Source organism: Notamacropus eugenii, chromosome 2, assembly GCF_028372415.1.
Source record: "Notamacropus eugenii isolate mMacEug1 chromosome 2, mMacEug1.pri_v2, whole genome shotgun sequence".
Taxonomy (NCBI): domain Eukaryota; kingdom Metazoa; phylum Chordata; class Mammalia; order Diprotodontia; family Macropodidae; genus Notamacropus; species Notamacropus eugenii.
The window spans coordinates 52,508,824-52,536,093 of NC_092873.1; the positions used below are offsets into that span (position 1 = coordinate 52,508,824).

General features: G+C 44.0%; 1 protein-coding gene across 2 annotated transcripts in view; it reads left to right on the forward strand.

Annotated features, from left to right (window-relative positions):
* Positions 1–18,135, forward strand: part of MYL10 (myosin light chain 10) — a 41,908-nt gene extending 23,773 nt beyond the window's left edge. For both annotated transcript variants that reach the window (XM_072640321.1, XM_072640320.1), the window contains 6 exons: positions 2,512–2,604; positions 3,954–4,029; positions 4,974–5,078; positions 9,467–9,545; positions 15,990–16,038; positions 17,356–18,135. In XM_072640321.1, the coding sequence (XP_072496422.1) occupies positions 2,569–2,604; positions 3,954–4,029; positions 4,974–5,078; positions 9,467–9,545; positions 15,990–16,038; positions 17,356–17,454 (444 nt within the window). In that variant the 5' untranslated portion in view covers positions 2,512–2,568 and the 3' untranslated portion in view covers positions 17,455–18,135. The remainder of the gene's footprint in view (positions 1–2,511; positions 2,605–3,953; positions 4,030–4,973; positions 5,079–9,466; positions 9,546–15,989; positions 16,039–17,355) is intronic.
* The last annotated feature ends 9,135 nt before the right edge of the window (positions 18,136–27,270 follow it).

A 27,270-nucleotide genomic window follows, 5' to 3' on the forward strand; every position in this document is an offset into this window, starting at 1 on the left:
ACTGAAATCTGTCTTTTTGTAACTTCCACACATTGTTCCTATTTGTGCCCTTTGGGGAGAAAGCAAAGTAGGTCTAATCCAATCTTTCAAATGCTTGAAGACAGCTTTCCTCTCTCACCCAAGTTTTCTCTTCTACACACCAAATATCTCTACCTTCTTCTATTGGTCCTCATGTAGCATAATCTCCAGTTTCCTCCCAATCACTGGATGAATTCGATATTGTCAATGTCTTTCCTAAAAATGGGGTACACAGAATTGAACACCACACTCCCTATGTGGTCTGACCAGGGTAGAGGACAGAAGGACTGGGACCTCCTTTCTGGACAGTTTTCCTCTCTTGGTGCAGTCCAAGATTGCATTAACTGTCTTGGTCTCCATGTTATAGTGTTGACTCATGATGAGCTAGAGGTCCATTAGAAAGTCAAGATCATTTTTACATAGACGTTAGCCTAGCCATGCACTTCTTTCATCCTCTCCATCCTGATTTTTTAGACCCAAGTGTAAGACTTTATATTAAATTTCATATGTTGATGAATGATTGATTTTATCTGTATCAGTGCCCCAAATGCCAGTCAAAGTCACAACCAATACCAAGTTTTCTCATCATTAACCACTAAAGATATCAGAAAATGTGTTATATAGAGGGTCACATGTGAGCTGAGCCTTGAAAAAAGCTAGAGATTCTGGGAGATGGAGATAAGGAGGGAGGGCATTGCAGATGTGGGATAAAATCAGTGCTAAGTCACAGAGATGGGAAATGGAATGTCATGTGTAAGTAACAGTTAAGAATGCAATTTGGCTGGACCATGGTGTTTAACCATAATTCTGAGGAAAGTAATGTATAATAAGACTGGAAAGACTATAAAAGTGGGGTGGGGTTCAGGAGAGAGACAGAGGCAGAGCCAGAGTGATAAAGACAGAGATAGATTAACAGAGACAGAAGGAGACAGAGACAGAGAGACAGAGACAGGGATAGAGAGAAAGAGACAAAAAGAAAGAGGGAGAGAAAAAGAGAGAGAGAGAATGGGAGAGAAGACTCTCAGGTCACAGACTTGGGGTACCACTAAAATTAAAGAGCATGATGCAGATGAGTACTCCAAAAGGAAACTAACAAAGAGTAGTCAGATAAGTAGAAAGAGAACCAAGAGAGAGTAAGGTCCTGAACTTCTAAAGAAGTGAGACTCTCTAGAAAAGAGGGTCATACTTCAGAGAAGTCAAGAAAAATGAAGAAAGGGCACCAGCCTTAATGAAGAGATTATCAATGGCTTTGGAAGGAGCAGTTGCTGCTGAGTGGTGATGGTGGAAGATTGCAATGACTTCAGAAGAATGAGAGTAGAAGAGGAGAAGGTTGATGAGTGTAGACTATTTTTGAGGAGTTTGGCTCATAAAAAAGGAGAAATACAGGAGGCTAGCTTGAGGGCTTGTTAGGGTTTAGTGAGGGTGTTTGTTTTTTTTTAAAGGATGGAGGAGACGAAGGAGTACTTGTAGGCAGCTAGGAAAGAACCAATAGAAAAGGAGAGACGGGGGATTAGAAAGAGGGGGAATGATCATAAGGTCAGTCAACTGGGGAACACTAATCATTTAGCTACTTTTGAATCCATTCAATCACATGCTTGGACCATCATGCTTGGGTCTGTCCAACTTGTCCCCAAGACTCCTCGTGACAGACTCATGTGGCAGCTTGGTCAGATGTTTTGCTGAAATCCACATATAGTCAACCATCTTTGTCAGTTAACCATATCTTTATTTGTCCAACAGATACTAGAGATCACCCAGTCCAACCCCCTGTCAGTTCAATCACCTACTCTAACTCACAAATTAGACTTGATCCTTGTCTTCAAGGATCTTATGATCTAATAGAGAAGAAAAGAAGTGTATAAATATATATAACCCTCTCCCACCCTCCCACCCCCCAAATGGAAAGAGAGGTGATTGTTATCTTGTGGAACTTCATGGACAGGGTGACACTTGCAGAATGGATAGCATTTCAGCAGAGGGAGCTTGGGTTGGGATGTGGATGGAAATTGAAAGTGTAGGAAATAGCCATTAGAATGAGCTTTAATCTTCTCCGTCTGTAAAATGAAAGGATTGGGTAGGTGATCTCCCAGCTTGGAAATTCTATGATTCTATCCTTTCAGTCCTAGAAGGGTGGAGACTGTTCTATCCTTTGGAATACCATTGCCCTATAGCTTAATGATCCCTTCCCTTATGCCCCAAGGGTGGGTGGGCTGCTTAGACAGTAAAGATGTGATACATATTTACAAGGCTTCGGTAAGATTTTGCTCTTTCTCTGTTTTGGGAGTGGGGACCTGGTATGGCTATTAACACAGGTAGGGATGGTAATAACATGGTTTTTAATAATATAGGACTTTTAACTTTTTCTCCAAGGTGTTTTCACGGGGACTTTCTGTCCCAGTGTTGGGAAGCTATGGGCTGTGGTGGCTGCTGGTGCTTGTGTCTGCATGTCGAAGTGGTAATGACTGATGTCACATGTACATTGGTTCATTTCAGGCTCCCAAAAAGGCAAAGAAGAAAGGGGAGGGAGGAGCTGGCTCCAATGTGTTCTCCATGTTTGACCAATCCCAGATCCAGGAGTTTAAAGAGGTTGGTTCCTCCAAAATGGAGTCACCTGTCCAAACTTGAGTAAAAACCTGTTTCTCTAAGTAAAGCTTGCATGTAAAAGTCCAGATAAAGAAAGACAGAGAGCCAGAGACAAGAGAAGGTATAGAGAGACACATAAAGAGAGAAAAAAGGAGAGCAGAGGAGGAGAGGATGAGAAGAGATGAGAAGACCAAGGGAGAGAAAAAAGAGAAGAGGAAAGAAATGAGAAGAAGGAAAGCAAGAAGTAGGTTAGGGATATCTAGAACATATCTAAGAATATACCCCCAAAGAGTTCTTTAGATCATCAGTCCCCATGATTAGCCCCCAAGTACGCATCAAATTGGACTTGTTATAAAATACTGATTTACATCCAATGTTTGAAGAGGACATCGATTTCTTAAAGCAAGGTAGACTTGAGGAGGCAATGTAGTTAAGCGGAAAGGTCACTGCAGTCGGAGCACCTGGCCTTGAATCCCGTCTCTTGACAGTTAATACCTGGGTGGCCTTGAGCAGTCATTTCACTTCCCTGGACCTCAGCTGTAAAATGAGGAGGTTGAAATTGGCCTTTACTGCTGCTGGAGCTAACATCGTATGATTTAAAAATTGGGTGTTTTCCCCCTCTCAAAAAGACTTGATACTGAGGTCCAAAAGGGGTGGTTTCAGGGTGGGTGGCTCAGAGAATCTTGGGCCTGTTCCTTAATCCCACTGCATCTGGGCTGCCAAGGAAGGTCATGGGGAAATCACTTTATTTCTGACTCTCAGTTTCTCCTTTTGTATCATGAGGGGGTTGGACTACATGACTTCTGAGCTTCCTTTCTTCTCCAAATCTATGATCGCAAATGACTCTTCCTGAGTTTTGCCTGCCAATTGTCATGGCAAGGTTTGCTTTACTGCATTGTGCCCACATCTTTCCCACCTTGAGTTTCTTTCTGTCTGGGAAGAACGAATGAGACATTTAGCTGGTCTGTCCATAGAAATGGGTGAGAAGAGAGCTGGGGTCATTGGAATACCATCCCTTGAGCCTCATGAATAAAAGCTTTCATGGGTTAAAAGAGTGAACGACTGGAGCCAATAGCATTGGCTGGGACCCAGCTCCATGTTTCACCAAGTGTTAATTTGGTGAAGGGAAGTTTGAGTGGATTTGATTAAGCTTCTCACCAACACAGATTGATGTGCTGAAAATATGTAATGCCCAAGAGTTCCATAGGCTGAAGAAAGATGAATAATGTGGAACAGAATCTGGGCCCTTGTTCTCGTGTGATAATAAAATCATAGTCCTGGCTGGGAGGGAGGGAGGAGAGCAGGAAGGTGAGAAGGAATACAGCACTAACGAGCCCTTTGCTCTTTGTTAGGCCTTCACCATCATGGATCAGAACCGGGATGGCTTCATTGACAAGAATGACCTGAGAGACACCTTTGCAGCCCTGGGTAATGCTCCAAGAGAAGGAGTTATAGGGATGGTCACAATAGTTCCACTTTTTAGAATGGTTTACCCTTACACACATATGTTGCTATTTAATCCTTATAATAACCTTGTGAGGTAAGTAGCAAAAATCTTCATTTATTCAGTTTTTAGCAAGCCCCTACTCTATGCAGAGCTTGCTGCAAGGAGTGAAGTTTGGGATCCCAAGGTGGAATCCCCAGTTGTTGTATGTTGTAGGTGTGTTCTTATCTGGGTCAAGAAGAACTGAAAGGACTGACTAAAGGAGGGGAGAGAGGGAATGTGGAAACCTCGCCTCGTGACTGGACTTTGGTTTAGGGGCTGCGATTTGGTGAGAATCCCTAGGGAATTGGTGACCAGTTAATATTCACAGTCACTGCCAATGGCTGTCATCACAGATCTTACTTTATCTAGTTGGGTTGGCTAATGGGAATTGGACTTTCCTGTCTTCTTCAATTTGAGGGGCAGAGGGAACACTGAGATCCTTGTGTTGACTCCAGTTGTTTTTACAGTCATGTCTGACTCTTGATGACCCCATTTGGAGTTTTCTTGGTAGATACTGAAGTGGTTTGGCCATTTCCTTCTCTAGCTCATTTGACAAATGAGGAAACTGAGGCCAACAGGGTTAAGCGACTTGCCCAGGGTCACACAGCTAGTAAGTGTCTGAGGCTGGATTTGAACTCGGGAAGATGAGTCTTTCTGATTCCAGGTCCAGCACATTGTTCACGGCGGCATCACTAGGGGTAGGTATTATTAACCTAATTTTATAAATGGGGAATCTAAGGCTCAGAAAGGTCAAGTGACTTACCCAAAGTTACTTATGTAGCAAGTGGCAGTCAGAAATCAGGACTTCCACTTTGGATTCCACATCAAATTCACTTTCCATAACCCACTGAAGGTCCCATAACTCCCTTCTATCCTTTGTTCATAGGTCGTCTCAATGTCAAGAATGAGGAGTTGGAAGCCATGGTGAAGGAGGCCCCTGGTCCCATCAACTTCACGGTCTTCCTGACCATGTTTGGTGAGAAGCTGAAGGGTGAGTATCCTTTAGAGCAGTAGCAGAAACAGGCAGAGAGCAGGGCAGGGCTGGGGGACAGGGTGCTAGGCCAGGTGTGGCCCCGAGGATGGTTTTCTGGGAAGAGCCTTGAAATGAAGGTAGCCGTGTTCCAGCTCTGGCTGCTTGTGATTCCTCTAACATTGGCTGCCATCACATTTTTCTGGATCTTTGTGTTACCTGTCCTGCTGGCTTCCTCTCCTCCCCCTACCCCCCATACTTGTCATGTTCTTTCTCATTTCTACCTCTTGGTTTCTCTGCCTTTGGCAGAAGACTTTCTCCTGTCTCCCCAACTGCTAGTTCCTTCTTATATGGAATGACTTTCCATCTACTCCATATCTCTCTGGTATCTACCATACTACTTACATGTTACCTCTCTGATTAAAACAATAATGAATAATAACTAGCATTATTGGGCACTTTAAGGTTTGCAAAGTGCTTGACAAATATTATCTCATTTTATCCTGACAACAATCCTCTAGGTAGGTGCTATTATTGCCCTCATTTTACAGATGAGGAAACTAAGGCAGACAAGTTAGATGACAATGACAGGGTCACACAGGTTGTCCACATGGCCAGGCCTTCGGATAATATTCAGTTGGTTTGATCCTCCCCTCCATCCTGTTGGCCGTCCTGAACTCCCACCTAAGGGTGGAAGTGTTTGTGGTCTCAGGGTCTGGAAAGGGGAAGGAGGGAGCTGAAGAGGGGCTGAGTGGCCTTGAGGGATGTCCTTGGGGTGACAAAAAACTGGGTTGGGAGATTTCTTTTCTTTGAGGTAAAGTGTGGCCAAAGTAGGGGAGGTGGTGGTAAGCATTTCAGTTACCACCTATCTTTCTCCCTCTTCTTATGACTCACCTTTCTTAGACAGATTCTGTGCCATCATACAGACCTACAATCCCTCTACCCCTCAGGACTTTCTCAGACCATTACTCACATTCTAATTGCACTTTCCTCCTTTTCTGATCTGGAGAATCCTGAGAAAATAAGCAGGACTTTGAGGTTGGGAGCAAGGGAAGGGAGTGGGGAGGAAAGGGGAAGTAGGAGGGAAGGAAGGGAGGGAGGGATGAGAAGAAGGGAAGGAGTGACCTTTATTCCTTCCTTTCCTCCTCCCATCTCTTCCCCTCTTCTACCTTTCCTCCTTCTTCCCTTTTCTTCTCTTTCCTTTCTCTTCTCCTTCCTTTATCTTGTCTCTCTCCTCATCCCTTTCTCCCAACCTCAAAGTTTGTTACTTTTCCCTTCCTCTTGTGGCCCAATGTCTCATAGTTCTTCAAGGAGGGCCACGTGGCTGGGTTTGGCTCCATTTGGGAGGGTCAGCTCAGGAGTGACCAGGAGGGATAAAGCTTGCTTTCGGGTTTCCCTATGGAAACTATTGTCCATAAGATACAGCAGAACCTTGTTAATGTGAAACACAAGGGATTTGGGGGATGGACTTTGAATGAACTGAATTGGGATTATCTGATGGCTCCATTTAAGAACAAAAGGGGAATCTCTCTAGGAGCTTTATTAAGAGCTCTTTTTGCCTTAACTGACCCCAATTCAGGGCCTGTCTGTGGCATTGTAACGTTCAGGAGAAAGGTGCTATAGATGCTAGGGAGTGGCTGATAGAGATAGCTGGGCAAGAAAAGGGCAGACTGCTCTGGCAACTCAGTCTGTTGGGAAGAAAATTGACTCTGGAGTTAAAGGATCTGGATTCAGATCCTCCTCCGACTCATATTGCCTGCACAACCTAGGCAAGTCGCTTACACATTTCTGGGCCTCAGTTTCCTCATGTGTAAAATGAAAAGGTTAGACGATGTAGCTTCTGGGGTCCCTTCTCCATCTACATTCATTATTCTATGATTCCACACCTCACTTCACCACCATGGGCCTCAGTTTCCTCATCAGTAAACAAAAGGGTTGGACTAGAGGGAATCTGAGGGTCCCTTCCAACTCTAGGTCTATGACGTTGTGACTACCAGCTGTGTGACCTTGGCTGAGTATTTCTTCACCTTGGCCTTAGTTCTCCACCCCCCCCCCCAAAAGATGGTGGGGCCAGATGAGATGACTTCTGGGGACCTCCCTCTTTACTGACCAGGGTCCCTGCCACTCTTTCCCTCTCTTGCTTCTCTAACCTCGTGTCCCACCTTCATGTCACTGACAGCCGTGGGCCTGGGGAAGCGGGTGCCACGTCCCCAGCCCACCATCCTCAGGCTTCCTCTTGGCCAGGAGGAGGCCAGCTTTTTTTCATTTGACAAGGGGGAAACAGCTGGGCCTGTCAGGCCCTTCTGGCTGGGCTTTTGTCATGCAAACGATGCTGAGCCAAAAGGCTGCTCGGAGCCAATCAAAGCTAATTGGGATAAAGAGTCTTTGTAGTGGGAGCGGAGAGTCAGGAAGGGAGTAGGACGCAGGGAGCCAGACCTGGCCACTGGACTGTGATTTTCTTTTGCCAACAAGAGGATGCTGAAAGGTGCTTTCCCTGGGAAATCGGTGGCACTCTAATTGATTTCTGTCATAAAGGGCGAGCTAGGATTCTGGAGACAAGACCGAGCCTTGTACATTGATATTACAATGCCAGATGAACAGCTAACAAAACTCCATTTATGTTAATGCCATCCACATGGAACTGTAGCTACGGGGAAACAGAGTAATGCAATTTGTTCAGAAAGCAGGGATGCCGGCACATCAAAAGGGCCGCGCTATTTACCAGCTAATCAATAAAGGCTGCCTGGTGCAGCCCGGCTAGGCAGGGCCTCGTGTCTAGAGCAGGGGAGAAGAAGCAGTTTGCATGCAGGAAGAAAAGAAAGGAAGCCTCCCCACGCCCCCACAAACCATCTCCTGCCCACACGCAGCGGAATCTGCCTCCAAATGGTCCCCATTCTCACCCTGGGAATGGGAATCTCCCTTGCACCTGGCCTTGAAATTCACAAACCTGTAAAAAGAGACCTAGAATCATGCCTTCTCCTGTGCTGATCTCTCTCCTTTATCCTCCATATAGTTTGTGTATGCATGTTTATTTACATTTGTCTCCCATTAGACTGTGAGGGCCTTTGTACTAGGGATGGTTTTTTGCCTCTGTATCTCTAACACTTAGCTCCCAGTTGTTGTTGTAAGTCAGTCATTTCAGTCATGTCTGATTCTTCACAACTCCATTTGGGGTTTTCTTGGCAAAGATTCTGGAGTGGTTTGGCCATTTTCTTCTCCAGCTGATTTGACAGAGGAGGAAACTGAGACCAACAGGGTGAAGCGATTTGCCCAGGGTCACAGAGCTAATAAGTGTCTGAAGCTGAATTTGAACCCGGGAAAATGAGTCTTCCTGATTCCTGGCTCTCTCCACTGCTCTACCTGTCAAGAAAATAGCACCTTTAAAACTCTCCAAACCAAAATTGAAAAATATCAACCATCAAAAACCTCACTAAGCAATAAGCTGTCATGTCCATTACCCTTTGAAAAACAGAAGAAATAGCTCTAGGCAAGGTGTGTTCATTGAAATAATAATACTAATCCCTCTCATTTGCCGTATTTGACCACATTTCGAACTCCCTCTCCATCCCCTCCCCAAATCTGGCTTATATCAAACCCAAGTGCTACCTATAATAACCCTCAGTTTATGACAAATGGCAATTAAAATGAACAAGGATGATAAACACAAATAATCATTCTTCCAAGGACAGCTGCTTTAATGTTCCTAGCAAACCCTGTCACATCCTTGCTTAACTATATTCAATGACTCCCTATTATCTCGAGGACAAAATTATTGAGACACCTTACCTCCTGAAAGGAGCTTACTTCCCCAACTGGATGTCACCATTCTTCACACTCATGTTAGGACGAGCCAAGATGAACTATTAGCTGGTCCCTGATGTCATCCAGTTTTCTATTACCTCCATGCATGCCTCCAGCAAGGCAGGAGACCTAACCTACATTCTAGTTCCAGCTAGGACAGTAGCTTGATTGTGACCTTGGATAGGTCATTCAACTACACTGGGCTTTGCTTTCTTCTTTGGTAAATCCAAGGAGTTGGGGGTATGTATATGTGTAGCTACCCTCTAGGGTCCCTTCCAAAACTGATTTTAATTAGCTGTTTTAGTTTGTTACAAAAGGAAGACTTGCTGGGTGGGCAGAAGTAGGGGAATGACTGATTTTTTTTAAAGGCATCAATAAAATGTTCATTTAGAAAAAAAAAATTAAGGGACCCAGTTAAAAAAAATAAATTAGTCTAAACTTCAAGGGAGGAGAGAGAGAAGTTATGGGATTTGGTGAAGAAGTCTGTCTTTACCATGTCCATCCTGATTTTATTGAAGGAGACCCTACATCTTCTTACCCTCAGTCTCTCTGCAGGGACTCCTGGCTACATGAAATATTCACCTTCTTTGTCTGGTTTGTCCTTCCAGGCACAGATCCAGAAGATGCCATCCTGCATGCTTTCAAGATTTTTGATGTTGAAGGAAAAGGTTTCCTTAAGGCCGACTTGTAAGTTCACCTTTCTAAAGGACTCCTTCATTTTTTTTCCTAAATAAACATTTAATTAATGCTTTTTAAAAAAAGCCATTCCAGATAAAATCCAGCCCACCTAGTAAGCCTTCCTTTGTAACAAAGAAAAACACTCAAGCTAGAACAGCTACCATAGTGATGACATCCCACAACATAGGGGAAAAAATGCATCCATAGTCTTCCTCTTCTCCAAGTAAAGGGGAAATGCGAACAGCATTTAGCTTGGCTCCCCACATCTGGAATAATTCAAAGGACAGCATTTCTTCATTTCACCTCTATCTCTGTACAGGTAGATAATTGTGGAATTATCCCTGGGACACATATGAGAAGGAGATTTTCTCATCACTTCTTTAGGACCAGGTTTGGTCATTATAACTACTCATTGTTGAGGATCCACTTTAAGACAAATGTGTCCTTTCTCCTTACTGTGCAGAAAGACTGAAAAATCGATGGATTGTTTTCCAATACTGCCTTCCCCAGATGAGAAAGGACATGAGGTGGTCGCTTAAAGAATTCCAGACACTCATAGGCATTAGATATACTGATCTCTGTGCTTTGGAGAGAAATCAGCCTACAACCCCCAAATCGCCACCTATTGAATACATATGGGTGATCATAATTTCCATTTTTGGCATGAGGGAGGAGATACAGCCCAGATGGAAGCTGCGATCGCATTTCTTGCTAAGACTCAGGACACAGAGACAAAGGTTTGCCTGGGGAGGGTATTCATTTTCTTTGAAAATATTTGCCTTTGGATGCTTCTTTTCCAGTGTAGACATGACTCAAAGTCTCCTTGTGACTCCTGAGAGGACATTTGTTTATATTTCCACATTTTCCAAAGGTGGTCTTGCCAAAACTAAAGTGTGAAGGCACTCAGTTTTATCTTTGACTCTCCACATCTGGCGTAACTCTTCACAAAGAGCAGAATCTCATTGAGACATGTAAGAGTATAGTACATAAAATCATATATTTGGAGCTGGAAAGGATCTTAAGGATTATATTGTACAATCCTCTCATATTTACAGATATGGAAACTGTGACCCAGAGGAGTTACATGCCATGTGAAGGGACAAGATTTCTGGTTGGGTTCACTATGAACTTATGTTATACAACCTCAACTGGGCCCTCACTGCTGCCAGGCAATCCTACTGTACCTCTGTCTCATCACCTCATTATCCCACTTTCCACAGTAGCTCTTCTAAACCTTTTCATGTCTCCTCAAACCTCCCATGGGATCCCCTTCTGCTCATTCTCTCAATGGAGAAGTTTGCATCATATTTTACAAAAAAAGAAATGGAGGCTATTTGCCATGAGCTCTTGCTTTCTGATCTCATATCACACAGATGCCTTCTGCCACTCTCTCCTCATTCACCCATCTCACATGGTGAGATGGCCTTTGTTCTTACCAAGGCTCAAATGGTGCCATTCCATCCTGTTCCTTCCACAAGATTTCTCCCTTTGTCATCCCTACTTAATCACTTATTTTCAAACTCTCCTTTTCTACTGGTTCATTTCCTACAAATATGTCCATGTTCCCCTCTTCCTCAAAACCCCTTTACTTGATCCGTCCATCCCTGCTTTCAACCTAGATCTCTTCTGACCTTTGTGGCTGAACCCCTTGAGAAGGCTATAATAGGTGCCTTCACTTCCCTCTAGTTCTCTTCCTAACCCATTACAATCTGGCTTCTGACCTCATTTCACTGAAACTTCTCTCTCCATAGTTACTAATGATCTCCTGGTTGCCAAAACCAACGGTCTTTTCACAATCTTCATTCTCCTCAACCTTTCTGCAGCCTCTGATGCTGTTTTTCCCTCTGTTCTCTTGGATACCTTCTTCTCTTGGTTTTGGGGACCCCCCTGTTTACCTCTCTGACTCTTCCTTCTAGGTCTCCTTTGATGGATCCTCATCCAGATCATGCCCTCTACCCACAGGTGTTCCTCAGGGTTTTGTTCTAGGCTGTTTTGTCTTCTCCCTCTGTTATCACTTGGTGATCTTATCAACTCCCATGGATTTAATCAACTGATGACTTTCAAATCTTCCAATCTTGCTTGGCCTCTCTGCTGACCTCCAGTTTTGATTCTTCAATTGCCTTTTAGCTGTCTCAAACAGGACATCCAGGACACATCTTAAGCTCAATATGTCCAAAACCAAATTCATTATCTTTCCACCTAAGTCCTACCCCGTTCCTGCCTTCCCTATTACTATAGAGGCTGACACCATCATCCCAGGCTCTCAGGTTCCCAATATAGGTGTTACCCTCAACTCCGTACTCTCTTTCACTTGCATGCCCCCCACCATATTCAATCTGTTGTCAAGGTTGTTGACTTTCCTTCTATAATATCTCTGGTGTGTAGTGTTTGCCAATTTCTGAGGTATAAATGCTCATACTGAACATTTAACCATCAGCCCTTATAGGCTGATATAATCTGGCTCCAGCACCCCCCAGGTATAGATCCATGGCAGTTGAGGTTTCTTTCAGCTCTGAAATCCACTGATTCTATAAAATGACTACCAGGCACAGAATGGGTAGCATGACCAAAGTTTAAAGTATAGGTCTCTGAAGTTTTGGTCACAGGAATTGCGGACTCTAAAACTGAATCTGAGACTCAGTGGTGTTAAATTACTTACTGAAGGGCTGAGCTTTGTCCAATGCTTTCCCTTTTCAGTGGTTGACCGAGTCCTTGAAAGAGCATTGATAAAAAAAAAAATAACTGGCTGAGAATTTTTTGAATAAATTTGGAGACTATTTATGAGATGATTTTCAAGAGAGGATTGAAAAAGTATGTGCTGTTGGGTAACCTGAAGTGGCTCCAAGGTGAACCTCTGAAATAGTTTCTAATTCTGGACATAGATTACAAGATGAGAAATTGAGGCAGGGGAATCCCAGTGGGAAATCTTGTCCTTGCAGTGATGGCAGTCAGATGCAACGCCCTCTCTCTAGCCAAACTCTCTTGGGCTATTTCCTATAGATGGTATATTTCACAGTCAAAATGAAGACAGTTCCCTCCCCATAGCCAAACTCGCCTCTCTTGAAAGGTCAGAGTTCCCTTTTCTCTGCTCTGTTCAAAGTAGACAGTTACTTTAGTCTGTCCTCACTGGAGACCGTGATGTTTCCTTATTAGACCTGAGGGTAAAGCTGATCATTACAGAGCAAACCATTTAATCAATTCCTGAAATGTCTTTGAGGTTTTCGTTTGTTCTCATGGGCTCCCCTGGGTTAGAGATTAGACAGATTTTGGGGCTGGTGATTTTCTTCCCCACTTTAGGATGGATCTTCCAAGCCCAATTAATGTCATATTTTAGAACTTTAAATTTGAACGATAATTGTGTTCCATATTAAAATCATTAAATAATACCAGGAAAAAAGCCCCGATGACCTTTAATCAACATTTATTTTTTTCATCTCCATATGAATGGACCTGGGGGGTCCATGGTTTGTGTCCAGTCTCCTTTTGTATTTTCACCTCTCATCTGGAAAGTTGTGACTCATGCGGTCCGTCCAGATGGGCCAAGGACAGTACATTTTACTAATTTACAGCCCTGGCCCTCTTTTCTCACTTCTAACAGATCCCTTGGTGCCTTCTACGATCTTCCACCTTCAGCCTCTTCCTCCCCCAGGAGTGGAGGGAGAGAGGATTCAGGGAGTTGTCTCTCCTAGTATGTTCCTAATAATGTGGTTCTCTCGAGGTTCCTGTGATGAGGCCCCCATCTCCCCACCCCCTTCATTCTTCCTCTGCCCTTGCTCCATGTGCTGCTGGATCAGGGATCACTTGCCCCGCAGATTCCAATGATAATCTTTTAAAAGATTGTATGCAAATCAAAGGCACAACAAAATAGTTTCAATATTAGAACCAGTTGATATTGGCCAGACTGTTCATCAGCGAGAGACCCACATCAAGACTCTCGGCACGAATTTCTGCAAAGGCACCAGAAGGCTCTGGTTGTTGTCTTGTTTGGGGGGGACGTTTTTGTTTTCCTTCCAGAAATAAATAGTATGTGAAAAGGACATAACTTTCAACATTGGAAACTGTGACTTCTCCTTCCCCTATAAAATAAATAATGGAAAATGCACATAGGTCTTTAACTTGGTTTCCTTGTGCCCCTGCCAGGGGGTGGAGGATGGGCCGGGCATCAGAAGATTATAATTAGACCCCAAATTCTCCACACCCCTCCCCCATACCCTTACTTCCTCCAATATAAGCATTCAGTTCAAATTTTCCAGTAGAAATTTAGGCCCATCCAATCCAAGATTCTTGAGTTTATGTCTATGTCCTGGAGGGGGTGGTGGTGTCATTATTCCCTCACGAGCTCCTCCATGACCTTGACCTTCCCAACCCACCATGTTTTCACTGCCCAATGGGACAAAGGGTAGTGTCTTACATAGGAAATATGGAAAGAACCTCTGAGGACTTAAGAAATGGCAGACCTTGATGGGAGAAGGGGAGAGGAAGGCCAGGGACATATAAGGCAGGGAAAATCATGATGAATTCCTAGGGGAAAATGCTCATAAAACCAGCTGTCCTTTCAGTGGAAAGAGCTGAATTCCAATCCTGCCTCTCTCCCTCACTACCATTTAAGGGCTTGGTTTCCTCATATGTAAAATGAAGACTTAGACTAGATAACCTTTCTGCATCTAGGATGTATAATCATTCGCCTGATGGGCCTTAGTTTCCCTATCTCTAAAATGAGAGGGCTAGACCGGGCAGCCTTTAATTTCCCCTCCAGTTCTAAATCCATGATCCTTAAAATCCTATGATCAATCTCATTTTAGAGTTTTGAAGTAATTTGATGGATAAACCTCAGTTTCCTCATATGCAAAATACAGGTACATTTTTCTCCCCTCTTTTGGAGGACCACCCAAGCTTGATCATTATAATTATCGAGCATTCAGTTTTTTTTTTTTGTTACTTTTATTTACATTAGTGTGGTCACTGTGTTTTTTGCTTTCCTAGTTCTACTTACTTCCGTCTGCATCATTTCATGTCTTCTCATACTTCTCTGAATTCGTCACATATACCATTTCTTATAGTGAAGTAAAATTCAGTTCCATTCCTGTCTGTTTAGTCATTCCCGGATTGATAAGCATCTCCTTTGTTCCCAGTCCTTTGCTGTTTCAGAAAGGGCTGTAGTAAATACTTTGGGACATGATAATCTTTTGTCTTTAATCTGCTAGAGATTTATGGTGTGGTGCTTGCATTTTAATAGCGGTAACTGGAGAGGGCAATCCTGAGCCCCAAGAATTAGAATTCCAACCCAAGTGCAATTTCAGGGATTAGGAAGGGAGTTGTTTGCCTGATTCCATATCATGCAGCATGGACAGCTGCCTCATTTGCCTGAGAAGCCCCATAGATGTTCAGTAAATCTTGAGCCTTAAAAACTTCCGAAGGAGAAAATCAGGGCAAGAAGTTTGGCAGCTTGACTGGGCTGGAGGGCTGAGTCTGATAGGGGAGGCAGGGAGTTCTTTCGGGAGCTATTGAGGAAGATGTGGAGGAGGATTTTGGTATGAGGAAAGGGGTTGACTCTGAATGGCTGTGAGGGATGGTAAGAACAAATAAGCTGAGATTTTAGTGCTTGGGTGCTGGGTTCTAATCAAGACTCAGGGCCTGGAAGGGGTGGGAGAGGAAACGCCTTTGAGGCATTATTTCTTAATTTTTAGGTCTGGCCTTGAAGGGGGATGCTGCTGTATCATCCTAGTGGCCTTTCTTCCAAGCAGGGGCATCTCTGAAGGCCAAGAAATAAGGGAGAATTCTTTGGAAGGTCCTTAGGGACCTGCACAGGAGCACTGAGTAGGAGATTGGAGACGTGGGATCTAATTTCTACTCTTATATGAACTTGCTGTGTGACTTTGAGAAAGACACTTCCCCTCTCACTACCTCAGTTTCCTCATTTGTACAGTGAAGGTCTCTGCCAGTTGTAGCCTTTAATGATTCATGATGGTTTCAGGTTTTCCAGAGTGAGGGAGTGGGGGCACAATGAAAGGCAGGAGGGAAAGACAGAGCCATCACCAGCTGGGAGGAATGATCATCTGTAACTTGTTACCCTGGGGAATAAAAAGCAGAAGCCAACTAGCTGGAGAAAACAATATTCTGTTTCAAGGCAAATAACTTCAGTAATAAATAACATGGGAAGGAAGGAGATAAATCCCTGATGCTGTTTCTAAATGTGGCTGGTGTCCTCACCGGGAAGGAAGCTGTGGGGGGTCTTTGGCCGTGGCCGGACCAGAATGTGGCTTCACGCAACCACGTTTGGAACAATCCCTGGAGCATGAGGCCTGGGAGGCAGCTTAGGGAACTTTCAGCTTGCTTTTTCAATATTTGCAGGAGAAGAAACTGAGGCTGGAGAAAGGAGCATAGCCACAGTTCCAAGGCCTGGTTGTTTCCTGTCATGAAATAAAGTCATTTACTTTGTTTTTATTTTAACAGTATTAAAGAAAAGCTCATGACACAGGCAGACCGGTTCAGCGAGGAGGAGGTAAGGTCATCTTTTCTGTCGTTGGGATTTGCAGTATTCCCTAGAGGCAGGGGGATGGACTTGATGACCTCTCAAAGTCCCTTCCTCTCAGGGTGGGGACCTGTTTTCCTTCACCTAGAAAAGTGAGTTTTGCCATAGATTGATCGGTTGATACCAGGAGTTCCCCACACTGCCAAAGACATAGATCCCCTGTGTATTCGCACAGAGTGCTTCTTTTATCTTTTCCTGCAAGGTGATTGTGAGGAAAGCGCTTTATAAAATGCTCAGTAAATGAATGGTCACTGTTACATTTCCCTGCTTGATTGCAGACAGGCAACCATGAGATAGTGGACAGGGTGCTGACCTAGGAGTCAAGAAGAAATCAGGGTTCACGTCTGATCTCTGACACATACAGACAGTGTTACCCTAGGCAAGTCATTTTCCTGCTCAGGGACCCCACGCCAGTCTTAAGTTACTGAGCAGATGCTGATCTGCATCTCCTTACTGGGAATCTCTCCGAGGTAGGATGGGTTGGAACGGAATACGCATCTATCTAGCATCTACTATTTGCCAGATACTGTGCCAAGTGCTTTTTACAAAAATTAACTCATTCAGTTGTCACAGCAACCCGGTGAGAACTGGGTCTTGTTATGATCTCCATTTTACAGTTGAGGAAACTGAGGCAAACAGGTTAAGTGACTTGCCCAGAGTCATACAGCTGAGTCAGCATCTGAGGTTGGATTTGAAATCAGGTCTTCCTGATTCCAGGTCCAGTGCTCTCTCTACTTGCCCACTTAGTTACTTATACTGATGAAATCACAGGTTTAGATTATAAGCTTCTTGAGGGTAGGGACTCAGCCTTACATTTTTTGGTCATACATGATGATGGGTGACTTTGGAGGAAAGTAAAACCACTGTCTCAGATGCCCAACTATGAATCTTCTGAAGAATTCTGCACGTTCCTTCCTCACACATCCTGTGGGCTGGGAGGAGGAAGAATAGCGATTTTTCCTGCACTGACAAAGGGGCTGAGTCCAAGGAAGGTATGAGGATAGACGGGACTCAGTGACCACAGAGGTCCCCACCAATGTTCTGTGACTGTCCAAGGAAGGGCTGGTTAGGACCCACATGGGGAGGAGAGCTAGCGGCCATCCTGAGCTCAGCAAAGGCTGGGAGGGTTCAATGAACTTGGACGAGGGTTCTAAGCAGAACTCTCACTCGAGTGAGACTGGACAAGGCATGTCTTTGTCCAACAGGAGGCCAGCTGGAGGGGATTTGGGGTTCTCTCCTCCTCCCTCCCCACCCCATGGATGCCTGTTTCTTGCATTTATTTTCCAGATCAAACAGATGTTTACAGCTTTCCCTCCAGATGTGCGTGGTAATCTCGATTACAAGAACCTGTGCTATATCATCACCCATGGTGACGAGAAAGACTAGGTAGGGGAGAGAAAGCCCCCAGTGTCTCCTCTGGAAGCACTTAGTGGCAAAGGTGAAAGGGATAAGAAAGCTTCTACCGGAGATGGAGAGAAGTGTCCTCACTGGCATGCGACTCATCCGAAAAGAACCAAAGATAATAATTAAAAAAATGGAAATGAGGTTAAAGTTATTCTTTTTAATGTTCTAGCCTGGATAAAAGCTGAAAATTCCAATTTTGTTAGTTTTTCCCACACTTAAGAGAAAAAAAAACTTTTGGTGGTTTCAGCTGGAATTTTCCTGACGAGTTGTTGCTTTTAATTTATTGACAACTTTAATGATCACCAGATGGCCCATAGGGTAGAGGAAACATCTTGGCAGCCCCTCCCCCCAACCACCCATTGCCTGGGCCAGACTCCATGCTCCTGGCTGTTGTATCATAAAGGGTCATGGGTAACCAGAATTCTCTTCCACTCCATGGACTTTTACATTCTATATTTAAGTGGAATCAAACTCTGGGTTGGAAACAAACAGAGTCTGTGGGTCTGTCTTGGGGGTTATTGTACAAGTTTACTTTAAGAAGTGTCACTATAGATGTTTTCAGAAAATCCTAGCTTTCTCATGACTGATTTCAAATGATAACCTGTTCTGCACTTAGCTTGGTGCCTGGTACACAGTGGCATTTAATAAATGCTTATTGATGGATAGGTGGATTTGTTGATCTCTCCCCCCAGCCCTCCACCTTCCAATTGTAATCCTTACTTTTAAGGAGAGTGACTAAGTTCCCAAAGGACCCTTGCTATTTAAAAGAATTTTAGGACTAGTCCCTCTGGAAGGCAAAGTCTCTCCCTCTGATTTTAAAGAAGATTCATTACAACTGACTTTACCCTTGTGTCCCAAGGACCATAGACTGGAAGCTGAGGTGAGGCTGATGAGAAGGCAAAACTTCTTACCAATTCAGGCCATCTCCAAATAGAGTGAGAAGCCATCTCATCGATCCCTGCTCCCCTTTTACAGGGAAGAAAAAGGAACCCCAGGAAAGTGAAATGACTTAGCCAAAGTTATGTAGGTATTCAATGGCAGTCAGAATTTGAACCTAGGCCTTATGATGCCAGAACCAGTATTTCTTGTGGAGTCAGGTACCTGACAGCAAGTGGAATGACAGCAGAGCTGGAGAAGGATGTGGATCCACATCAGTGTGGACCCTGGACCCAACAGTGACACCAGGAGGAATTCATTTTCCTGGGCTAGGCTTGATCTTTGCCCATACTTAGCCAGAGGCAGAACTCCTAAGGGGACTTGGTTGTCCCACCCCCCCACCGCCTGTCTTCCCCTCCCAACAGCCTTTCCTTTGCATTCATTTCAATTGCCCTCTTACAGTCCTCCAGGGCCATGCCATACCTAACCTTACCCCTCGCCCCCAAATAAGAGACATTGAAAATATGACTGTGAGGTCTATAGGGGCAAGAAAAGAGGAGAAAAAAGGTTGGATTTTGTGAATTGCATTCCCACTTGCACTCTGGTGAGAAGCCAGGACAACCCTGTGCAAGGTTCACAGAGGGAGATAAGACTACTGACTGGTTGCAAGGACACTTTGAGACACCTGGGGGTGGTGAGATGGAGGAAACAGAGGGAGGGAAACAGAATCAGAGACTGACAGAGAAACAGAGAGAGACAGAGGAGAGACAGCCAGCCAGTCACACACACACACACACACACACACACACACACACCACACAGACAAAGAACGAGAGGGAGAGAGAGAGAGAGAGAGAGAGAGAGAGAGAGAGAGAGAGAGAGAGAGAGAGAGAGAGAGAGAGAGAGAGAGAGAGAGAGAGAGAGAGAAAGAGAAAGAATGTGTGCAAAATTTTGAACAGCAGATGAGCCCCAGGCATGGACAAGCTGCCTCCTATCTTGTCCCTTGTCCTCAGTGTCTGCAAATCTAGAGACCACTGAGAGTGGACATCCGTGGTGAGATCATGCCCTTCCTTCCTCTGTTTGAGCTGAGGTGACTCTCTCCCAGCCAAAGGGTGGGGAGACTGGAGGAAAGATCACCTAGATTAAACCAAACTGGCTTTTGCCTGTCCCCCTCCTTTTCTCCTCTCCTCCACTGTTGCTGGAGCACATGATCCCTCCTCCCACCAACCTCCTAATCTTGGCAAAGGTGAACCAGACCTCAGACCATACGAAGCCCAGCCACCCTGGAACCCCTCCTGTAGATTTAGACTCCCCTTTCTCCCCTACCCCCAAACACACATTAAATGAAGATAATTTGGGGGGTTATTTTGGACTTAACAAACTAAACCTTTCCATACAAAAGAAAGGGAAAAGAAGGCTACATATGAAACCACACACCTCCACTTTGTATAGCTTTTATCTCTTCAAACATATAATAAAGCCAACAGTTTCAAAGGTGTCCTGTTTGTTTGCATCTCTTCTCTTTTCTTCTGCGTATTTTTAAAAAGGGCTTCAATAACTTATTTTTCTTCTCTTTTTTTTTTAGATGGGGAGGGGAGAATCACTACTGATGTTTTTCTTCTCTTTTTCCAACCTCCGTCCAATGGCGGGAGAGGGAGGGAACTTTGTAATAAATAAGCGCAGGCAAGCAAAACTATTCCATGCATTCACCATGTGTGAAAATGCATGTCTCAAGGGGTACCTCAAGTCCCTCACCTCTCTGGTGGATGTATTTTAAAAGAGAATCCTGCAGAAAGCAATTCTAACCCAAAGGAGTGAAATCATTTACTTCATTGTCTATGATGTATTGTACCGTTCAGTCATTTTAGTCCTTTCTGACTCTTCGTGACCCCATTTGGGGTTTTCTTGACAAAGATATTGGAGTAGTTTGCCATTTCCTTCTTCAGTTTATTTTACAGATGGGGAAACTGAGGCAAACAGGATTCAGTGACTTGCCCAGGGTCTAGACTCACAGCTAGTAAGTATCAAAGGCTGGATTTGAATTCATGAAGATGAGTCTTCCCAATACCAAGCCCAGCGCTCAATCCACTGTGCCTCCTAGTTTCCAACAATATGAATGATGGAATTTCAAACATCCATTGGGGAGACATTTGGGGACAGAAGAATCTGCCTGGTACCATTCACGTCACATCACACAGATAGCTGTCTTCTTTGTCTAAGAGGAGGGCCAGCTTTGTCTGTGAGCATCTGTGTAGATATCCTCATGTATTTTACAAGTTCTGAACCTGGGATCTGTGAGTCTGGTTTTTTTTAAAAAAATATTTGTACAGCCCTCCCTCACTCAAAACAAAGCCAAGTGCAAGTCATACCACCATGTCTCTAATGACACGCTGCAATAATAATCTGTACACCCATGTTCCTTTTAAAAAAACCTCTTATTTAATATTTTCTTTTTTCCCCGATTACATATAAAAACAATTTTAACATTCTATTTGTTCTTCTTCAGATTTAAAGTTCTAAATTGACTTTCTCTACTGTCTTTTTTAAGTGTAAGGGGGAGGTCTTGTCAATTAATATATATTGAATAAATAAATGTATAAATGACTCAATCCTATGTTGGATAAGGATAATTGGGGAAAAACCCCAATAGGAACAGAGTAATCTTCCTAGTGCTTGTTAGGAGTATGTGCGTGTGTGTGTGTGTGTGGTGTGTGTGTGTGTGTGTGTGTGTGTGCTGTGTGTGGTGTGTGAGTATGTGTGTGTGTGTGTGTGTGGTATGTGTGGTGTGTGTGGTATGTGTGTGTGTGTGAGTATGTGTGTGTGTGTGATGTGTGTGTGAGTATGTGTGGTGTGTGTGTGTGTGTGTGTGTGGTGTGTGTGGTGTGTGTGGTATGTGTGTGTGTGTGTGTGCTGTGTGTGGTGTGTGTGGTGTGTGTGAGTATGTGTGTGTGGTGTGTGTGTGTGTGTGTGTGTGTGTGTGTGTGTGTGTGTGTATGTGAAGGGTCTTTGGTCTTCAGGTCTTCCTTCTCTTGGCTTGGGTCTTTGCCACATCCTGACTCTTTTGTACTCTCTAGGAGCTCAGCTTTCGCGGAAATCCCTGCCAAAACCTTGGGAGCCCCATCTTTAAGAACTTGCTCGGCCTGTTTGCTGTCTGCTGATCCCCGAGCAGGGCCCAGCCTTCTTTCCTGTAGTTAGGAGATACCAAAGCCTTCCCTAGTCTGGGATACCAGGTTGCTTGCCTGCAGGGCTCCAAGCTGGGGTTCATACATTCCACCCTGGCATCTCTGGGCTTGTAGGTTTGCAATTACCAGATATGGCCTTGTCTCCAGCACAGGCAAGACTCAGGAGCCCTCAGATCCCAGAAGCAGACATGAAAGGGAGGGCAGAGATGTGCCAGGAGAGATAGAGTGCCAGTTCAAGAAAGGGAATTGGGAAAAATACTAGTGGGGTCTATGCCTTGGCAGTATTTCCCTAAGGGAGAGCAATATTTTAATGAGACAAGGACAACCACTCCCCCCCAGCCCCTACCCCCCACAGTTCTGGGCAAAATCATGAGACCAGTGGAATTAGGGTTCAAACTCTGACTCCCACCTTTGGACACCCAAGGCCTTATGGGGCCCCAGTATTCTGTCATCAGTGGAATGGGATGACGAAAGGGTCTGAAAATTTTATCTCTAGGTCATAAGATCCTCAAGTTAGAGGTAGGAGGGACCTTTGAGGTCATCTTGTCCAAACCTCATTTTATAGTAGGGGAAACTGAGGCCTAGGGGGGTAAAATGGTCATACTGAGACACGATTTGAACCCTAGTTCAAATAGTGCCCATAGCCTCACAGATCTCAAAAGCCAAGTCAACTAGCATTTATTAAATGTGTTCAATATTCCAGTCACTGAGTTGAGCTCTGCGTATACAAAGATTAGTGGGAAGAAAGACAGACTTGCCATCTAGGACCTTATATTCTCAGGAGGGATGATTAAACCTAAGAGGAAGATGAAAAGGTTCCAGAGATGAAGAATGGAATACATGATCCTTTCAGGGGATTTACATTTTTAAAAAGCAACCTGGAGAGGGCAAAGTCCCTTCCAAAGGCATGAAGTTATAATAGTGAAATGGGAGATCCGTGTGACATTTGGGGGATAGAGGAGAATGAACAAGCAGTTTGCTATCGGTCAAGAAACATTTCTTAAGTGCCTTCTATGTGCCAGGCACTGTTCTAAATGTTAGGGAGACAAATAGAAATAAAGAGATAGAGCATACTTGCTCTCAAGATGCTCATAACCTAACAGGGAAAGACACCACACAGAAGAAAAATGAGAAGGAAGATGGTGGAAGAAGGTAACAGACATGGGGGTGTGATGGCGAAGTTTAAAAGCTATATAGCTAGTGCCAAGGGAGGAGATGGCTGCGCCCTCCTTGTACGGAGGTTTTGGAGCTCATGACCCCACCCTTCAATTGGAGGGGTAGAAGGACTCTCAAGGGTGAGGACAGGTTGATTCCATGTTGTAGGCTGATGAGATTTCCCAGCAATGAGGTTCCTGGGCCACTGTGAGAAGATAGGTAAGTCCCACAGCAGTTTAGCAGATGGAAAATGCCAATACTGTGGAGAAGTATGGGCAGAGACATAAATTGTATGGGACAAATGGAAATTGGAGCACTTGTAGGACTTCCTTCCCATGGCGACTGCTGGAACTGTGTCTCCCTTTTCGGTATTTCACTAGCCAATTGTTGTACCAGGTGTACCACTCTCAGGGTCTCTTACTATGCCCATCTTCCAAGCAACCTGGCCTCCAAAGTCTCCTCCCTGCCCCAACTCCCCAGGGGCAAGGGCTGGATTCCCTTCTCAGGGAACTGGCTGCCTTCTTCCCCTCTCCCAGTACACTCAACACACACACACACACACACACACACACACACACACACACACAGCATTTCATGTTGCCCTAGGTCTCCTGTCATCAATAAATTTGAATGAGGAAAAAGACTGAGAAACTGGTTTTGTTTCAGGTTAAAACAATCTTTGTTACAGTTTCACGTGGAAATTCTGATATCTTGGTAGGTTGGGATGGAGTGGGGGTAAGGGTGAGTAGGATACATGCTAGTATGTGAAGAGATGAAAAAGCATTCTGAAAGTATTTCCTGTATGCAAAAGTACTATGGTGTGGGTCATCGATTTAGAGCTGGAAAGGACCTTGCAGACTCCTTAGGTTCACCCTCTTCATTTTAGGCTTCCCTGGGCTCAGACTTCAAGGATTTGAGCCAACAATTTCTTAACTCTGTCCGCTACCCCTGTAGTATTCTTTGGAATGAAGGCTCCTGGGCCTGTCCTCTATGTATGATCTGGGCTCACTGCACAGACATTAATAAAGAATTACATTTATTTTTTGCTCCTCACTGAGCTCTTTGCTTTATTCTGTGACCTGTTTGCCAGACTTAGTGGCAGAGTTCCCAGAGGTCTTCCCAGGAGTGGGTCAATTGGTTGGAATAAAATGCGAGGCTATCCTATGCAAATGGGGATGGCCCTGCCTCTGAACTGCCTAGGACTGTCCCCAGGAGGCCTGTCCACAGGCCTGAGTGTCCAAAGGCTCAGTCCCTTGTCTCTTGACTTTCTTTCTCCTGCTGATTTTCTAAGACCATAAAGTACATGGCAGTTGTCCATCTATATTGGTAAAGGTAATTCAATTTTCTAACTGGGAGATGCTTTGAACCAACTCAAACCCAAGGTCGCAGAGATAAATGTCAGATGTGGAATTGTGAACCACATCCTTTCTCTGTGTTGGGGAGGCATTTTAGAGAATTTCTTGCCCTATTTGTGCAAAAGATGGAGCAGGACACAATATCATTCAGTGGAGTTAGGGCTAGAGCCAAAGAGGTCAATGTCAAGTTGAATGGGGGTCTCCAGTAGAGTACCCCAGGGACCTGTGCTCAGTCCTATCCTACTGAAGATTTTTATAAGTGTGACTTGGATGATGCGATTGTCAAACCTGCAGATCACACAGATCTGGGAGGAATGTTAACAAATGTTAACATGTTTAAAATGTTCAAAAAACGTCTTCACAAATGATATCAGGTGTGCTCTAATAAAATGAAACTGAATAGGAATAAATGTAAAGTCTTACTATTGGGCTGAGAACATCAGCTTCACAAGTACGAGGTGAGAGGGACATGACTTGGTCTACTTGAGCTGAAAAAGATTTGGAGGTTTTAACATGATGGAACATTAATATGAGGAAATGGTTTTATATGACAATTCAAACAAATACAATCTTAGGCTGAATTACAGGAGGGATAGCTTCTGGGGGTAAGGGTGATGGGTCCACTATACACTGCCTAGCGGGCCCTCATATGGAGCCCTGTGTCCAGTTCTGGCCACTGCTGTAGGAAGGGCATTGATATATGAGAGAGTGTCCAGAAGGGGGCAACCAAGATTCAGTTCAATCCAATGAACATTTAAAAAATCACCTACTATGTGTCAGGTGCTGTGCCAGATATTGGGGAAAGAAAAATTAAAAATGAAATAGTACCTGTTGTCAAGAGCCTAATAACTAAAAGAGGAATCAAAACAGAGATAAAAAATTAAATGCATGAGAAAATCAAAGTAAATTCTGGAGGGTGAGGTGGGGAGAAGCACAGATCTAAAAGGAAGGCAGTTTGTTAGAAATAGAAGAAGGATTACAGGCAGACAATGGGAGGGTAAATTAGTAGGAGACAGTGTCACAGATTGGATGGACTTGACATGGATGTGCACAGAGGAATGAGGACCAGTGGCTAAAGAACAGTTTTAGCTGAAGTGGACTGTGACTCTGAATTACAGGGATTCCTCCAGCAAGAAATACAGAATAAGAGTGCGAGGGAGCGGGTCCCCAATGGCTTGTTGTCTTCGGCTATTTCCTGACTCTGTAAATCCAATAGGAAATCTTCTAAAAGATTCCCACCCTCCAACCCTTGGCAAAGGTAGGAGGATTCACAGATGTGGAAAACTGCATATGTTGTCAGACTATTTGGGGATGTATTGATGGGTTTTGTTGATTTTCCTTTCTTTTTAAAAAATAATTTGTTTCAAAGGATTCCTGGGGGATGGAAAGGAGGGATACAAGCAAGAATTTAGATGCCATAAAAATAAAAGATATCCATAAAATTTTATTAAAAAAAACCCAACAAAAGAAGTCTCCTAATGCCACCATTTGTCTGAAGGGTCTCCCATGGATCTACCTTTCTATTTGGGGCAGAACCTCAACCACAAGGTCCCTTCTAGCCCTGAAACCTAGGACTTTATTTACTGTTGTAACTTCTACAGAGATTTTTTCCTAAGCATGCCTACCCATGGAAAGCATTCAAAGAAAAATAGGGAGTCTCACTCATAAAAACAAACAACTGTGCACCTTAGCACAGGTCTGACTATGTGAATCCTCACTCATAAGATGTCCTTGGTTTCCCCCAACATTGAATAAAATACATACTCCATAGCCTGGTTTTTAAAGTCCTCCATAATCTATTCTCATACACCCCTTCTATCTTATTCATACTATTTCCTTTTCTTTCATGCACATTCCAGCCAACTAGACTAGTAATTGGTCTTGGAACTTGGAACGCCATCTTCTGCCTCTGTCTGTGCCCCCCATTTTGTCCTTATCTTATACTTCTAGAATCTCAGTCTTGCTTCCAGGGTCAACCCTGGCATCTCCCTCATCTCTGAGCCCTTTCCTTACCACCCCTCACTATTGTTCATGTGCCTCTCCTTGTCAATATCCCTTACATTATGCTTTGTGTACCTGAGTGCCCAAGAACATAAAGTTCTTGAGGGCAGGGATTGCTTTAATTTTGTTTTGCAGGCCCACCACCTAGTACAATGCCTGGCATACAGTGAGTGCTTAATAATTATATGTTAACTTGAATTGCATTCTATGTGCTTTGAGGTTTTGCTCACAATGGCCCTGGTAGTTCAAGTATCATTACTCCAAATTTACAGATGAAGAAACAGCTCAGGGAAATAAAGGGGCTTGCCTACAGTTCTCTAATAGCTGTCTAATTAATAAGCCAGTGCTTAGCAGAATACCTGGAACATAGTAGGCACTTAATGAATGTTGATTGATTGGTTACTAGGTGCCAAATAGGAATCTGAAGTCAAGTCTCGGGGCTCCAGGTCCATGACACCACACTGCCTCTACAGGGACAGCACCTTGACTTGCCATGACTTTGTTTGAATGTTGGATTCTTGAAAAAAGACTTTGCTGCTCTTGAATCAATTCCAAGGTGAATCTACAAATCTAGTTAACTAGCTCCATTGGTAGATGGAATTTGAAGTTTCTTTTTAACAGTGACTCCCACGAAGTTTATGTGAGTACCCCACTGTCCAGTGCTTAGAACCAAGACGTCACAAATGGAAAATGCTATTCCAAAGCCCTTTATTTGAAAGGTGTTAATGAAAGCCAGCTGGTTTAGTTAGTGGGAGGACAGAGGTGGGGCTGGGTTTCTTCTCTGGACTTGGGAATCTCAGAGGTCTCCCATTATCTTTGGTTCTTTGCAAAAGAGGGATGAGACAGTTAAAGGGCCAGTGCTGGTTAAGTCCTTCTTTTCCCTGCAGACTTTTCCCTCTCTTATTCAAGCTTTGCTGGGTTATCCTCAAAGGTGTGAGTTGGTCTGGCTTCAATTATTTGAACACAACCAAAGCTTTAAAGTCAGGCCTTCCAGAACATGGAAATATTTACTAACATCTCCTGATGGAGGAGAGCAGGAATGTTTCCTTCCCTTCATCCTGACATTTAGTAAATAACAAAAATGTGAGGCCAAAGTTTGGAAATAATAACTTAGGAAATGTCTTTTTCAAAAAGTAACAATCAAAGAAGCCAAAAGAAGACTCGTAGGAACACAGATTTAGAACTGGAAAGAACCTCAGAAGCCATCTAGTCCAATCCCCTCCTTTTCT